General features: G+C 43.6%; 1 protein-coding gene across 9 annotated transcripts in view; it reads right to left on the bottom strand.

Moving 5' to 3' along the window:
• The window catches only part of RREB1 (ras responsive element binding protein 1), a 122,443-nt gene that overhangs the window by 3,803 nt on the left and 102,846 nt on the right, over positions 1-15,794 (bottom strand). For 8 of the 9 annotated variants that reach the window (XM_041475387.1, XM_041475388.1, XM_041475386.1 and 5 more), the window contains one exon: positions 2,126-2,872. In XM_041475387.1, the coding sequence (XP_041331321.1) occupies positions 2,126-2,872 (747 nt within the window). The remainder of the gene's footprint in view (positions 1-2,125; positions 2,873-15,794) is intronic. The other variant, XM_041475395.1, reaches the window with a different exon arrangement.

The following is a 15,794-nucleotide window of genomic DNA, read 5'->3' as shown; positions in this document are numbered from 1 at the left end:
TGAGGTCACACACGTGCCTTCCTCTTGTTTCAAGCAGCATGAAACACTTTGCACTTTGCAAATTCAGTACCTACTTCAAACGTCACATCTATGCAGATTTTTTGCTTCTGTACTAGCAAACTGGCTGATGGAGTGCAAGCCTGAATACAGGTAGATGTCCACAGCACAAATGGAGCATTGAACTAAGTGTCTACAAGCTCGAGAAAGATTGTAGACAATCCTGGCAAGGCCCTGCACTGAGGAGGGAAGAAGACCGTAAGCATCAGGTGCTCGCTAGCATCCTGCCTAATTTAGTCATCCACTTTTCTGGAAAAGGTTTCCAGTCAATCTCTGGAACTCAAAAGCCTTTATGATATCAGCCCACAATGTGGGCTCTCTGCTGCAGGTCAGCCCCAGACAGATGTGGAGAGAGAGAATATTTTCCTCAGCAGGAACTCATTGGAAAACAAAGCAACCACAGCCCCACAGACAAAATTCTCCCAAAATACGAACCACGCACACTGCCCAAAGGTGCTGTCTGCTCTGAAGAACCAAAGGTCCCACCCCAACCTGTCCTCCCTTTCCAGCTGTGCCTCTTAAAGACTTTTCAGCGCTGCAATTCCATCAAGACACCATCTTGTGCCAATGAGCATCAGAATGAGACACACAGTAGGCAGGCAAAGGTTTCTTGCACACTTCAGTGTGTCCCAAATGTTCCTCTTCTGAGTAAACAAATCCCAAAACCTTGCAGGTATCTTTAAAAAACCTCACACATTAAAACTGAAGTATAAGGAATGTACAACCTGACAGTATTTTATAGTTGAACAAGTGGGAAGGAGACAAGGAGAAGAGTCAACCCACAGCATTGGTGTAAAATCCTCAGCTGAAAATACATTGATCTGACAGTGGGGGTAGGTCATAGTTACATTTATGAATTTGAAGAAAGCACTGTGCCAGGTTCCTGTTCGACACCTATTCTATGTTAAAAAATCCTTCAAGTGTCAAATAAGAAAGAGAAACAAACAGGAAAAAAACATACTGACAAAGCCCACAATAACCCAGCATGCAATGAAAACAATTAAAACAGAGAGTATGGAAACGTCCATGGGCACACATTGTTTGAGGGTAAAGCTCATTACTTAAGATATCAGCATTTCCCTGAAGCTTCTGCACTTGTATGAAAATAGGCACTAGAATGGGACCTGTAACATTCCACTTGTGGCTCAGTGGCAGAAGAAAACAGGTCAGTTTTGCACTCAATAGGTGAATATTTATGATTTAGAAGGGTTGAAGCTATTCAGGCATTGCTCTTTGGTGTAGTTTTCTAAAAATCACTGTCAATTACAACACAAATATTTTGTCAATGGCGAAGATCTTGTCTTCAGCAGAGAGAACCTTCAAAAGACACGAAATGTCAAAATGGACCAGTTTTCCCATGTTAGAGCAGCTTGCTGGCAGGTAAAATACATAATTAATAAGGATGAATGATTAATTCACCTTTGAGCTGGTTCATGGCTTCATCTCATTTGCAAGGCACTGCTGCAATCTGCCTGTGACATAAAGCAATCCCACTGCCCAGTCCAATCACTGGGCAAGTGTTTCACTACTTGTGTTCCACCTTCCCTGCCCAAATGCCCACTGGATCTCTGCTTCCACCAAGGCAGCAGGTCACACACATCACCAGCATGTTATCCATATTGGGCTCAGATCGTCAGATGAGACCAGACTCTTTCTCTCTCTCTCTGTCTCTAAACTTTGACTCAGAGGTGAAGTCTCATAATACAGTTTCTCCACTGCTGGTCAAAATATTGGGAAGAAGTAAAGCCACACACACATGGCAAGAAGGGAGTCAGAAGCTGCCCAGGGATCTCCACACTTGCCCTCACCTCTGAACTCTGCAAGCAATCATGGGGAAAAACAGTTTGGGAGTTGAAAATAAGGCAGTGGCTGCAATTCTTGCTCACTCCATAGGCTTTTTGTGCAGCATGGAGGACTAGGGGGGCAGAGAAGACACCTTGCAGATACCTTTAGGACTAAAAGCAGTGTCTTCAACTCAAGTGCCAGCAGCAACCACGCACCTCCAGAGCAGATATCTCAGTCTGCTGGGGCACCTCATGGTCTGTTCTGCCCTCAAGCCTCCTCTTACCTGTATGAGACCGCATATGTCGCGTCAGATCTTGCAGAGACCAGAAACGCTTGTTGCACACAGTACAGACTTTCTTTCTTTTGTCTGCTTTTGCAGTACTCTTAGCCCCATCAGTCTTTGGTTTGTCATCACTGCTCTTCTCAGTGGACTTTCTCTCTGTGCCTTCCCCCTCAGAGACGCTTTCGCTCTCTTCATTCTCCTTTCCTGTTGCCTCAAAGTCCACAGGAGACTCCACTACCTTCAAGTCCAGCGGAGACTCTTCCTGCTCAAGACCAGAGTCCTGCATCGAGGGAGCTCCTGCATCATCCTGAATGCTTTTGCTTTCATCCTCACTGCTCCTTTCATCCTTTCTGTCCTCACGAATGTGGGCCTTTTTGTGACGGCTAAGAGTGCCAGCAAACTTGAAGGTTTTGCCACAAATGTCACAGGCATGTTTCCTTTCAGTCTGAGAACTGCTGCCTGCACTCTGGTCACTCTCTGCCAGCTTGAAGTCCATTAATTTGCTGGCAAAATTGAGGTCAAGACTTTTGTTACTTACAGAATCTTCCTCAGGGCCCTCTTCATATCCATCCACTTTTTCTTCAGCATCCTCTTCTGCCAGAAGGGAATCGGCCTTCTGCTCCTCCTTGGGGCCGCCGCGCTCACTCTCTGGTGGCTCTGTCATTTCCTCTGACTGCTCCTTCTCGCCACAGCTCAGGTTCAAGGCTTTGTTTCCTGCAGCTAGTGTCTCTGCATCCGCCTGGCTCTCTGCAAGGAAACACAGAGAAACTTTCAGTAGGATGCTCCCTGATGATTCCCAGCTACCAGCAGTGAGCCTGCAGAGGGACCCAGGAGCATTGCTTCTGATCAAGCATCCCAACATCTGTTTCTCTTGTCTGTGACCTAGGCCAGTAACTTACAGCTGAAAAGAGATTAAAATACCACAGAACCCAATTAATAAGATGATACAAACTCTTTTACAAAATGCTTTCTTTTCCAAAACAGACTCACAATCTCAGCAGCTTCCTGCAATAATTTTCAATGTAATCACCTTTAACCAGAGAACACAATATGCCGAGACACCAAAGAAGAGCTGAGGTCACTGTCACAAATAGACCATAGACACATGGATTTATTACCAATAAACTTGTGTATGAAAAACATGAACACGGATTGAAATAATATACAATCCACATATTTATCAAACTAATTTTTGTGTAGCAAGAATGTTTTTTCCAAGGAAATGTAAAAGCCTCATGCAACTACCTGGTACAACTAAATGTGAATACACTTATTGCAGACAGTAACAAAAGTTGGCTTAAAAAATTGAGTATAAACCATGAGAGTGGAAGATGTGGAAGTTTGTCCACACCTGAGTCTCTGATATGCCACTTGGAATCAAAACATAAAGCCAAGGGACAGTAACAGGCTTTGCTGTTTCACAGTTACCTCACAAGAAGACACAAATTACCTAAGATGTGGTCCTTAATGGTGTCCTCTGCTTGCTTACCTGTCAGCAGTATTAATGTTGCTGAAGATGTAACATGCCCAAAAAACTGAAACAGGCAAGGTGCTTAAGAAGAACAGAGGGCTGGAGCTGCACTCCTTCCAAGCTCCACACAAATAGTGTATTAGTAAATAGGAAATAAGCTGGTCTGGCTCTGAAGGCCAAAGCTGCTGCTGATGCATCCCCAGTGCCACTTCCCAGGAATTGTTCCAGGACACGAAGTTCGCAAGTGGCACTTTCTGAAAGCTGAAACTTGAAGTCCTCCACCCGCCCCCTGCTTATTGACAGCAAGCAGCAAAGGGAGCCCACAGCCCACCCAGCATTTCAACATTCATCTGCAAGAACGAGAGGTGCTGAGTAACTACAGGGATTTAGAAACTCTAGGCAAGCAGTGCAAGCTCTCTATTTGACACAGTACAACATGTGCTTGTCTCCAAACTGCCCAGATTTCCTATTACAGGCGTTTTTCCCTAAGCAAGGAGTAAAAACAGAAGATAAGAAGATGGTTCTCAGGCACTTATTAGTTTGAATGTAGTCTTGCAACACGATTTGCACTGGCCCCATCTCCTCTCACTAGTGATAATAAATGGCCATTAAACAAATGTCAAAGTGTAGCAGTGTTTCTGGTGATAGTGAATGATCACTTAATAGTGTGCAATTCTTGATACCCTTTTTCTTGGGGGAGTTTAAGGGGGAGAAGTGACCTATCACAAAAAGTAATCTCACCTTTTAATCAGAACAGATCTGTTTACACAGACAGTGGATTACACAAAGTTCATTGCTCATCTAATTATCTGCCCGTTAGAACACGCAAGCAAGCCCTAATCTGTGTGTAAGGCCACAGAATGTGAGGATGGGGACGTCTGAAAGCAGACGCGGGCTGCCCAGTCTCAACCCCTGCGAGGTCAGGAAATGCTCCCCCGATGGGATGTGTGTTAGGCTGAAGAAAGGCTGCCAGCACAGCACAGAGGGGGCTCATTAGGGAGCGGGGCAGGAAACCACGTGAGCTCTGGATGGAGATGAGTGAAGAGCACAAGGAAACCAAGATGGGAAAAAGCTCCCCTTAATCGTACCCAGAGAGATGTTCTGTAACTCTTTATTGACCAAACAGAAAAGAGTAGATGCAGAGGGAGATTTTTTCCTGTTTTTCAACAGGAAACATCAGAAGTAAAGTGAGTGAGGAGAATATCCATGGGTGGCACTCAAGGTAAGAGCAAGCCAAAACCATTATGTCTTAAAACTCTCAATACAGAAGTCCCAACTTCAACATTCAATGTCATATATCACTCATGATTTTCCAATTTTTCCATAGCTTTTTCTTCTTCTGCTTCTAGTATTTGGAAAAATATATTATTTTTCTTACAGTATACTCATTCTCCAGTGAATTGTACTTGGACTCTAACTCCTTCTTTGCTCTCCTCTGTGCCCTGGGCCCTTCCCAGCTGTTATTCTGTTCTTGCACGCGTAGCCTGCAACTACATTTTTCAGTGCACAAGAGAAAAACACTTCAAGGGATAGGTGGTCCACAGTTAAGTGATGTACTGGCACAGGCAAACACATGAGGTCTACATCAAGAAAAACAAACTCTTAAGTTTAAACAATGTGCCTTCACAAAGGACAAAGCCTGCTCCAAACCCTGGGAACACAAATGTACACAGGCCTTCTCTTCTGAAGCTCCTGTGGGCCTGGCAGCCCTGAAGGAACATACAAAACTCAGGTGGTGACATAGCCAGGGATATGTTGACACATGTTCATGCTTGAGGGAGCGCTCTTCCTCCTCCCCTGCACAAACCAAACCTGCCCTTTTCCTTGTCAAAAAGGAGTTTCACAGGCCCCTTAGGAATCTTCATGCATGTACCTCACGTCAAGCAGCAGTTCCTGACCAGCTGAGCTGCTCTGTGGTTATCTCCAACCTGTGCAGTTGGTTCTGCAGCTGGTGAAAAAGTGAGCTGTTTGCACAAATCCTGGTTATTTGGGGATGGGTGAGAATCAGCCCAGTTCTGCTTCCGATGAACTGCAATAGCAGCAGGGGAGCTGTGAAGGTGTGAATGGTTGTGAAGACAATTGAGCCAGGACCAGTGTGGGACTTCTCCTGCAGTGCAAGGCATGGCTTCCAGGGTAGTCTTTCACTGGCAGCTGCTCCATCCACTCCAGCAGAGGTTAGGCCTGGCCTGCACTACTGTTTTCTTCCTTCTTACATGCCCACTGCAGCAACAGAAACCCTGCTGGCCACACAGCTCCAGCAGGCTTGTATCTTACACAAGGAGGAGGATTTTGACTGAACCTTCAGATCTGGGCAAACATCCCTCCAACAACACAGAGCTCTCTCACATGGACAATTCCCATCTCCAGAATTTGGATAATTTATGTTGCAGAGCAGTCACTCGATTCCAGGCAGTGAAAGAAACAGGATGCACAGGAAAGGCCTGCTGTTTCTTTTGCCCCTTTCCCATTTTTCACTTACTACGGCTGTAAAATGCTTTCCACTCCATTTGTTATCCCACAGAATTTACACTTGGTGAATCAAGAGGACAAGAGCGGAAAAATCCACTTCTCAAGGCTCCCACCCACTGCCACTTCTTCAGCAACCATGGGAGCAGCACACGTTACCTTGTGTGCAACCAGTGTGTCACTCCCTCAAAATGAAGAGAAGAAGGTGACATGACACTATCTGAAGATCTCAATTCTGACACCAGAGTCAAAAAAGATGTGCAGGGTAAGGGAGAAAGAGGAGAAGATCAGGGAAGTAAGGACATAGGGAAGAAGATGACAAAAAACCACTGGTAACTCAGCTGCTGCCTCGTCAGCTCCTGGGAAAAAAAAACAACTTCTCATGAGATGTACTCATAAGCTAAACCTCAAGGACTCCATCTGAGAATCCAAAAACTTTTCTGCTTGCATGAAAGAAACCACTATATAGATGTAGCCAAAATTGTTTTTCCTTCAAACTGAGGAAAAGAAAGACTGTTTTGCTGAAGTCTATTTACAAATCAAGTTGCAGTCTTTTGTCAGCCCAGGCAGAAGAATCCAGTTCATCTTTTATTGGTGGCAAGCAAGAGGAGGGAAGAGCTTTCCTACATATGCAAACCAAATTATGAAGAAGGACACCAAATGTGAAAAATTTCAGATGAAAGAGGAGATACAGATCAAGGTGGGAAGCTTGCTGGCATGATTCTTTTTACACATGGTTTTATTTTTTCCTGGAACTATGGCGGAATAGAGTCGAGCTTGAGATGCTACAAAGTTAGTAGAGAAAACAGGATGTAATGAAAAACATTTTGGTGCTAAAGCAAGTGTTTATTGATAAACATTCCTAACATCCCAAGAGAAAAGTTAGAAAACCCATCACATAAATAATCCGCAAAAGTTGAGCAAACAGACCACTGGAAATGGATGTGGTACAAGCAGTTGGCATTATCAGTCAGATGAGCTGATGATTTACTGTCTTCCCTACATTAACTGAAATAACCCCAGCTTGTTTTATATTTTACAATAGAGGCAGCCACCACTAGGTGGTAGCAGTTCTAGTAAATTTGGGATTTTTTTGGACTCACACACACAATGCTGCTTCTACTTCCACCCATGAACTGGAGAATATCTTTTAAATCCAGAGAACCCACTTGAAAAATTTTGGGTTTTATCTTCGTCCATTTTTATTGTAAACATTCTAAATAATAAAATTCAGCCACCTTCATTACATCACTTGCACACACTCAAATGAAATATTTAATCATCCCTTACACAGTTGAGAGAGCTTTGGCTGTGTCTTCATGCCTTCTGAAATGAAAATATTCAAGCTAGGAAAGGACTATTTACAGTAAATGGAACTGAATATGTCTGGGGAAAAAGAAAAACAATTCTGGGAAAAAAACACTTTCTGTCTTTAACACACGGTATGGTTCCCCAGTACCTTCAACAGAGTAGCTGAGGTCATGAAGAAAAGTTTTCAGGACTAGCTCTGACTGCACCTACCATGGGGGAATCTGCATTTAAGGGAGCAGAGACAAAACCCAGACTTTGAGCTTGTGATGGATTGCACCACTCAGCAGAAAGGCATTTTGACGCAGAGCTGCTGACAATACAGCCAGCAGGCTATACAGCATCTCCTCAGTATCTTCACACAGCAGCTCTAGCACTCAGGCCAACCCCAGCAGCAAATGACTCTTGCTTTACCCTGAGCTCTGGCTCTAAAGCAGCTGTTAAACTTTGCCTGACACTGAAAACATGATTTCAAGCCCTTTGTCCTCTAAGAAATACCCACAAATGTAGTTCAGAGTACAGACAGCTAGAACAGTTTGGAAAAAGTCCCCCACTATACTCAGGCTCACATGATTTCTGGAGGGATCACAGTGTGGCAGATATCTAGAGCAAAGATGAATTCTGCTAAATGCTAATCAGAAAATTCACTGTTGAGTATACTTTGTAAATATTGGTCTAGTTAACACAGAGCAGTTGTCTTCGACCCTGTCACATTAGGGACAAGTCTCTTTACAAAAGGGATCTTTTTCCTTATTAAGTTCTCTTTCTCCATTATGTAAGAGATAATCCCTTACCCCATTCCTATCCCACATCTCTGTCAACTGTATTTTGTTGCAAGAAGGGAGCATTAAGACAGCCCAAAGGAGACAAAGGCAGGGCTGCTTTAACATGACGAAAGTGGGCTATTAATTAAGCTGCTCCACATTTTCCTTGTACGCCTCTCTGCTGGGACAGCTCTCCGCTGGTCTGACTGCTGTGAGCTGGGGGAAATGTCCTCAGTTTGCTTCAGGCACTTTAGACCATTCCCTTCCTCCCCATGTAGCAAGGATATGAGCAAGCCCCATCACTTACACAGCCTCCTCATCTCTGAATCCTGTTCTAAACCACCATCCTGTTTTTGTTTTGGTTTAAAACAAGACCAAAAGAAACCCTCTATAAACTTGTTCCCACTGACACTCTATTGAATTGCACTTCCTGTCTTACACCTCACCCTAAAGCTTTACTTCATTTATGGCTGACCAAACACCATCCAAGCATCTCCCTTCATTCCCTTTCCTTCTGGCATACAGTGAAATCCAGATGACCACTCACTTCCAAGGACGGCCCTCACAAGGACTCTGCACTCTGCACATGAGCCCTGAGCATGCTGCTTACCCTCCCTTTATAGCCAGCACCAAAAGAAATCACCTCATTTTAAACTTAGCCACAGTTTCAAATTCTTAGTTTATTTCCACAGACTTGGAAATTCCTTTTTTTTGGACAATGGAGGGAGACCACAAGGCCAAAGCTGTTGAATGATTCTGAACTGAGATTAACCACCGCTTGGTGAAGCCAGTTATAAACGCTAAGCTGTGCTGTAAGGTGCATGTGGTAACTATAACTGTGCGCACTATCGGATCTGGGCTCCCTCCTTGATGCCTAAAGCTGCTATTGGACGACACAAAGCACTGACAACAAAGCCAATTTCAACAGCATCTATCTCCAGTGCCTCCCAGAAGATGATGCTAGCTCCACACCTCAGCTGCATCAATGTGCTCCTTTAGGGCTGTACTGCCAGCCAGATCCGGGATCTGATCTCATGACTACCAGTCCCTCCCCTTGCCCTTTTAATTTTTTTGGGCAGCTGGGTCAGCTACAGCTGCAGGGATGAACAGTTGGGAACAGGTCGAGCCAGTACTGCCAATAAGCACTTTGTGTTATCCAACCATGGCCCAAGGCTCTGTCTGCCGGGGGCAGGTCGAACCACTCTGACCAGCCCGGCGCCGGCTTCTGAGAACATCTACCTTGCACCAGAGTCCTACCCACCCTACGTGCTGCACCAGTCCTCGTCTGAGCGGCTTTAGAAATGCTTGCCTCCTCACATCAGCGAACAGCTGAGCTGCTTTAGGAGCCCTCTGACTATAGAGAAAGTCTTCAATTGACTCAAGTAGGACATTTAAGTTTTATTCTGCCAGGAAAATTGTCAGAGGTGAGCACTTTCAGAGCCCTTCCTGCAGACTCTTGTTCTCAGAGGGGATCATGTCATAACACGAGTCTTCCTCTCTCACGCTGTAGCCATCTGTTGTCTGCATAGGCAGGATGGGCCCACGTGACACCGCAGACACCATGCTACAGCCTTCTGAAGTTACAGGCTGTGAACATGGTAACGAGGCAACTTAGTCTCTTCATGATAGGCAAGATCAAACCGTGTCATAACAGGTCCCCAGCACGGCAGATTGCAAAGCCAGACTAGTACTGAGACCTGTATTACCACATCTGAATCACTGCAAGGCAACCTGCTGTATTAAAAGAAGCAGAAAGGATGAGAGAGGCTGGCAAGACAGCAGACTTTCCCAAACAAACTGGTGTATGGAGATGTAAGAGAAAAATCCTGTGCAATCTGATCAGCAGCTACCCTGAGGTTGAGAGTAATAACTCATTTGTAATTTTAACTACCCTGACGCAGAGAGCCAACTTCTTGCAGCTTTTGTTACTTCCAACAATTCTCCCATGAAACCAACTCAAAGTGACACAAAGTGACACTGTCTGTACTGGAGGTGTGAATAACTCACAGCAACAGCTGCCTTGGGCAAGCAGTTTTCAGGCATGGGACATGTACCACCATCTGCTGAGCTTCCTTCCTGCACCCATCCCATTTGGTCAGCACGGTAAACCTGGAGTGACAGTGCCCACCCTTGGTTTTGTGTCAGCTCCTCCTTTCTGGCTAAATGCCACTCACCTGCCTGCAACAGAGCCTTGCATGGTCTGATAGCCAACCTCTTTCACTACTGACAAGACAGAGGGGGCAGTATGATGGCAGGTGAGCTTCAATGCAGATTAACACAAGGTTAAACAATCTAAACTGTGCCTATGTGATGCCGAGTATAGTACTGGCAGGTACATCCAGGCAGGAGGACTCAAAGCCATTGTTGATGTCTCTCCAGGATCATTCCTGCTGCAGCAGCCAAATTTAAACCAGACTGCATCAGCAGGTTGAGAAAACAACTGGAAGAACTGCAGACAGCAGCTCCACAAACAGGCTGTAAAGGGAGAAGGCAAGGATGTGCCCTCAAACACACAACCCTAAGGAAGCAGTTGTGGATGCTGATAGAGCTTTAAGAGCAACAGGCCAGAGGAAGTGGCTGTGTCTGCATGCTCACACTGAAGAGCACATACTCCTGCTACCAGTCGACACAGGAATACCACTGCTCCAATGTGGAAGGGCACTCCTCACATTCTCATGCTTTGCTTGTCTGCAGTGTTCAGCCCAAACAAGTACAACTTGGCCTTGGTGTTCTGAACAGCTGGGAAAAAACTGTGTGCCACTGTGAGATCCAACATCCTCTTCCTTAGGCTGGGGGATAAGTACATTTGTCCTCAGGTAGCAGCTGGCAACTCCAGGTTTGTGGAAATTCTGCTAGATCTTAGACCCCCACATTTCTTACAGGGGAAGGGCTTCTGGCCTGTTGCAAGATAAAATGTATGAATATCCCCCTGGTGTGTAATAACAAACTTCCTTGGTTTTTTTCCTTTGCCTCTGTTACTGCTTGGTGACCAACCACAATATCCTGACTGCAAGCTCCTCAACAGCAGGCTCTCTCTGGAAATGCCTATCACCTATGCGAATTAGACACAATTTCCATCAAAGCCACAGTGCATCTCTCCACTGACTTCAGTGGAATCAAGACCCATATGCTGAATAAGCAGTAAATTATTTTCCCTTAGGAGAAAGTTTTTCATGTCTGTAATTCATTTAAATGACTAGAACAGGGAAGGGACTAAGCACAGGAAAAGTTGAAAGAAAAGCCAGGATCATGCAGTGCAATGAGGAAGACAATCTCGCAAGATATCTTTGTGGTGAAGAAAGAAATTGAGAGGATAGTTACTTGCAAAAAGAGATCAGCTCCTGTCACGCCTTCCACCTAACACCCAAAACCTCTGAAAACACAAGCACACCACCCACCCCCTGCCACAGCCAGCAGCCTCTTTGACACAACATTGTGGGTATCTCTCTCACTTTCATCTTCTGAAAGTTGGTTCTGTTTTAGTTAACATCTCAACCTGTACCAGGGATTCCCTGCATCTCACAGACATCTCAGGAGCTGTTTCTTTCTCTTCATTTTCTTCCAGTGTCAACACAACTTTTTTGATGTATCACAGTACTGCTTTTTTGTAGGCTTTCAAGTCACTCTTTCCTTTTAGATGCCAGCTAATTCGCCCATAAATTTATGGCTACAAATATCACTGTTTTTTGCACTTCTATCTGGCTTCATTCACAATGCAAATACAAAACTTCAAAGTCAAGCAGAAATCCTTTTGCTTCATGGTAGCCCAATTCCTTTCCACATTTCTTTTCAAGCATGCAATGACAGGATTAGCTGAGGATTAATTACTTGAAACTCAACCTGCATCTCAGGTCATAATTTTCTCATATTTTCAGCCTTTAAAATGTTTGTATCAATCAAATATTTGTCATACAGACCAATATTTGCAACAGATAAAATATACTTCTTTCCACACAGATGTCCTAGCTGGAGGTCTCAAAACCCAAACAAAAATTCCACTTACTGCGCAAACTCCAACCCTCCCACCCGAAGCTGCAATGCTTTCCAAAAATGTCACCTTTAAAGGCACAAAACCAGAACATTCAAAAAAAGCAGTTTTCTCTGCCTTCTGTATTTCTCCCTTAAAGGCAACTGCTCTTCTGATAAAATACACTTAATCACTGGAAGGTAACCCAAAAAGTCAATGTGATTTGATTTTTTTATTAAATTTTTCCGTATGAATAGTCATGACCTGTATTAAAGCGCATCTGTGCCTAAATATTGACTTGGGACTGACTGCAAATTTTGGTTAGCAGCACAGCATGACTAGCCTAGTCTGGACATTTCATAGTAGCCTGTCATTTGAAGAGTGTCTTTTTCAGTATAAAGGGTCACCTGAATAATCAAAGCATGTAAGATCAGTCCTCAAGGTATCTCCTGCCACTGCTGTCTTAGCAGAAACACATTATTCACCATGGCAACTACAAATGTTGCAAAGTAAAGATGTTTACAATTTTACTTTGACTTAAATCATAAAAGCAAAGAATAAAAATGCCTCAAAGTCCTTTTTTTTTGGTGACTTGTGACCTCCGATCAACAGGAATCATTAAAGTTCATGGGCTAGATGTAAGAGTTTTCTATTTATTTATTCCTTTATTTTGTTTACAGATATTTCCTTGTATGATTTGTTCCTGTTGTAGCAGCAAAAAAAACAAAACCAAAAAACCCTCTCTGCTATTAAATCTCACTTTTTACAAAATTTAATCTTGGGCCAAGTAAGATCTGCCAGTAACCCTCTGAAAATAATCTCAAGTGATTCTCTGCAAACAGATTAGGTTATCTATAACAAACGGGTGGTTAAAAACCACCATTACTGTAATTTTATACTGAACTTAGTCCGATCCGCATCCTGTACAAAGGAGCAAAACCAACTGCATCACCTGCAGGGCACATCTTAGTCATGATTCTGAGAATTTAAGAAGTCAAGAGCAGCAGGGAAGAGAAAAAAAAAGCAGCAAACTGTGTTGAACATAGAAAAGTAAATTATACATTAAAGACATCAAAAGAAAGAAAGTATTAAAAGCAAGTGTTCAAGCATGTTCAAACAAAACACAGCTACTGTATTAGGCACTGTATAAAACCAAGCTATGCCAAATTCCCAGTGTCCCACTTGTGAGCTCACCATTACAACAAAAAAACAATGAGGAAGGTGTATGCTTCTTCATGGAAATGTTTTTGAATGTAAAAAAAACCCCAAACACACAGTGGTGTTGAAGCAAGGATAAGCAGGGCAAAAGCTTCCACAAGAGATACTTCTGGTTGCATGAGGGATGTGCGTCACTGGTACCATGTGCATTTTTGCACTTTTACAAAAGGGAAATAAGACCTTGACACCACATAGAAGGTGGCCTCTGTGTTGAAATTTTATTGAACATGAATGACAGACTTGCAAAAACCTTCTTATGTCTGTATGGATAGAGCAATTCAAAACTCGTACTATACAGATAGCACTTAAATGCTCAGAATTATATACCTTTTCCTCATCCTAACTTAGACCACTTACATGAATTACCTCAATAACAACCTTCCTACAAACAGACACAGAAGAGCTAGGTGCTGCTTTTTAGCTCAAACAACTGCTTTGGGTTTTTGGGTTTTTTTTTTGATAGTAGTGTTAAACAGTCAGATTGCCTGCTGTGATTGCCTATGGATCACATATCCAATAGACGCAGTTTGGAAGCAGATCATCAGGAATCTCATCTATCCCAGTCATGTCAGCCTGTTCGTTCTTTCTCTACCCAGGTCAGGGAGCAGCCATCAAATACAGACAATAACAGTTCCCTTTTTCTCTTCACAAAGATTAGCAAATAATTTTTATCCTTAACTCAGTTTGAAAAACAGAGCTATCTGACAAGTTACAAGCTATCTGCCTGTGCAATAGGTGGGGATAGTAACATTGTGCTGTACTACAACACTGTAGATTTCTCCACAAGAAAACCAGTTTGCCCATCCAGCAGATAAAGCCAACAAACTGCTGCATCTACCACAAAGCTGCCAAACTCCCTGCATGCCACCAGCACCTGACACCCACCACAAAAACACAGGGCTTGCTCCACCTGAATGCATCCTCAGGCTTGCTTTGGCACCACCTCCCTGGCCTAAATTTCCTCCACCGTCCCAGCTTAGCTTTCCCCCTCCCCTCCAGTACCTCATGGACACTGCTGTGACAGGGGAGCTGCTAGAAACTACCAGTTTAGAAAGAAAAGACTCATGCCATCTGAAGGCAGATGCCCCAAGGCCAGCCAAAGTTGCTGTGGGGTGGTCCTCCAGCAGCAAGTCTCTCTCAACACCCAGATGATGATGAGAAAAGAGTTCAGTATTATCAGTGCCAGAACACACCAACTGGAATGTGATTATGCCACTGCTGTAGTATTACCAAAAATCCTGTATCTGCGGCGAGGATTTAGTCCTTTTATGGCCACAGTTGCTTGCTCTCCTTGTGGGGATTCCAGCACAGGCTTTCTAAAAGGACAGTGCCTCCTTCCAAGCCTGGTGGTCGTAAAGGAGACAAGTTTTACCAGTGTAATTCATGGCTGAGTGAATTTTCCTGTCTTCATTAAGGGTTTACACCAGTGCTGCTACCTTGGAAGTCTGCCATCAATAAGCAGGTCAAACCTCTTAGTCTGGGAAAAGCCTCTCCATTGTCTTCTGTCTCATGAACAGTTCTTCAGTAACTATGTATTTTTTCTGGAGACCAGGGTGTTGGAAAACAATTGAGATATGAGTAAAGCGTTCTCCTTCACCACAAAGTAAACTGTATGCTTAATAACATTAAATAATTTGGTCTCTGTGGACCTGAAAACAATAGCTTCACTGTTGTACTGATACCTTTCAAGTTATGTCCTCATGTCACCCAAAGCAAACTGTAATAGGGACTGCTCCACAGCTCAGATTCCCTTTAAACCCCTTAGCTAACCTCTTTTACCTCTTCAGGTTTCCCTCTTTAGCACAGATATGAATCAGTCACTTCAGGAAACCTCATTTTCTTAACCCCCCACACCCCCAAAAAAACAAAACAAACAAAAAAAAGGAAAACAAACAAACAAACAAAAACCAAACAAACAAAAAACCAAAAAAAAACCACAAAACCACCCAAAAAAAAGCTAACTTTTCTAAGGGCATACTCAAATCCCCTATGTTTCTTACAAAAATCCCTGATTTTTAGTCTTTATGCCAGGAGCTGAGATGCATAAGGAAGTAAATAATATCAACAACTGTGACTGACTTTGAAGGGCACAACAGCAATCAGAGCTTTGCCCTCTCCCTCCAGAGCAGGATGAGAATCTTCTAATTACTTTATTACAGTGTAGGTGGAAGAATGAGGGAACATCAAATCAGCACAGCATTCAATACAGTATTTCCTTTATAGTGAAAAACAAAAAATAACCCCAGACCTAGAATAAATCTCCCTACCCAATTCCTCCTTTTGTTTACACCAGGTCTGAGGTTACTTACACAGCAGCACAGTGCTAGAGATTCCATACACATCTCCACGCCTTACGGCATGTGCCCACCTTAACTTGTACTATCACTGAAGAAAAACTTTTCCTAGAGGCAAGCTATTACATAATGCTGAGGATGAGCCATTTCTCACATCCTCCTTTGATCTGTTAAATAAAAG

This window comes from Pyrgilauda ruficollis, unplaced genomic scaffold, assembly GCF_017590135.1.
Source record: "Pyrgilauda ruficollis isolate IOZ18807 unplaced genomic scaffold, ASM1759013v1 scaffold35, whole genome shotgun sequence".
Taxonomy (NCBI): Eukaryota; Metazoa; Chordata; class Aves; order Passeriformes; family Passeridae; genus Pyrgilauda; species Pyrgilauda ruficollis.
Note: the sequence above shows the minus strand (reverse complement) of the source record. Positions and strands in the feature narration are given on the sequence as shown.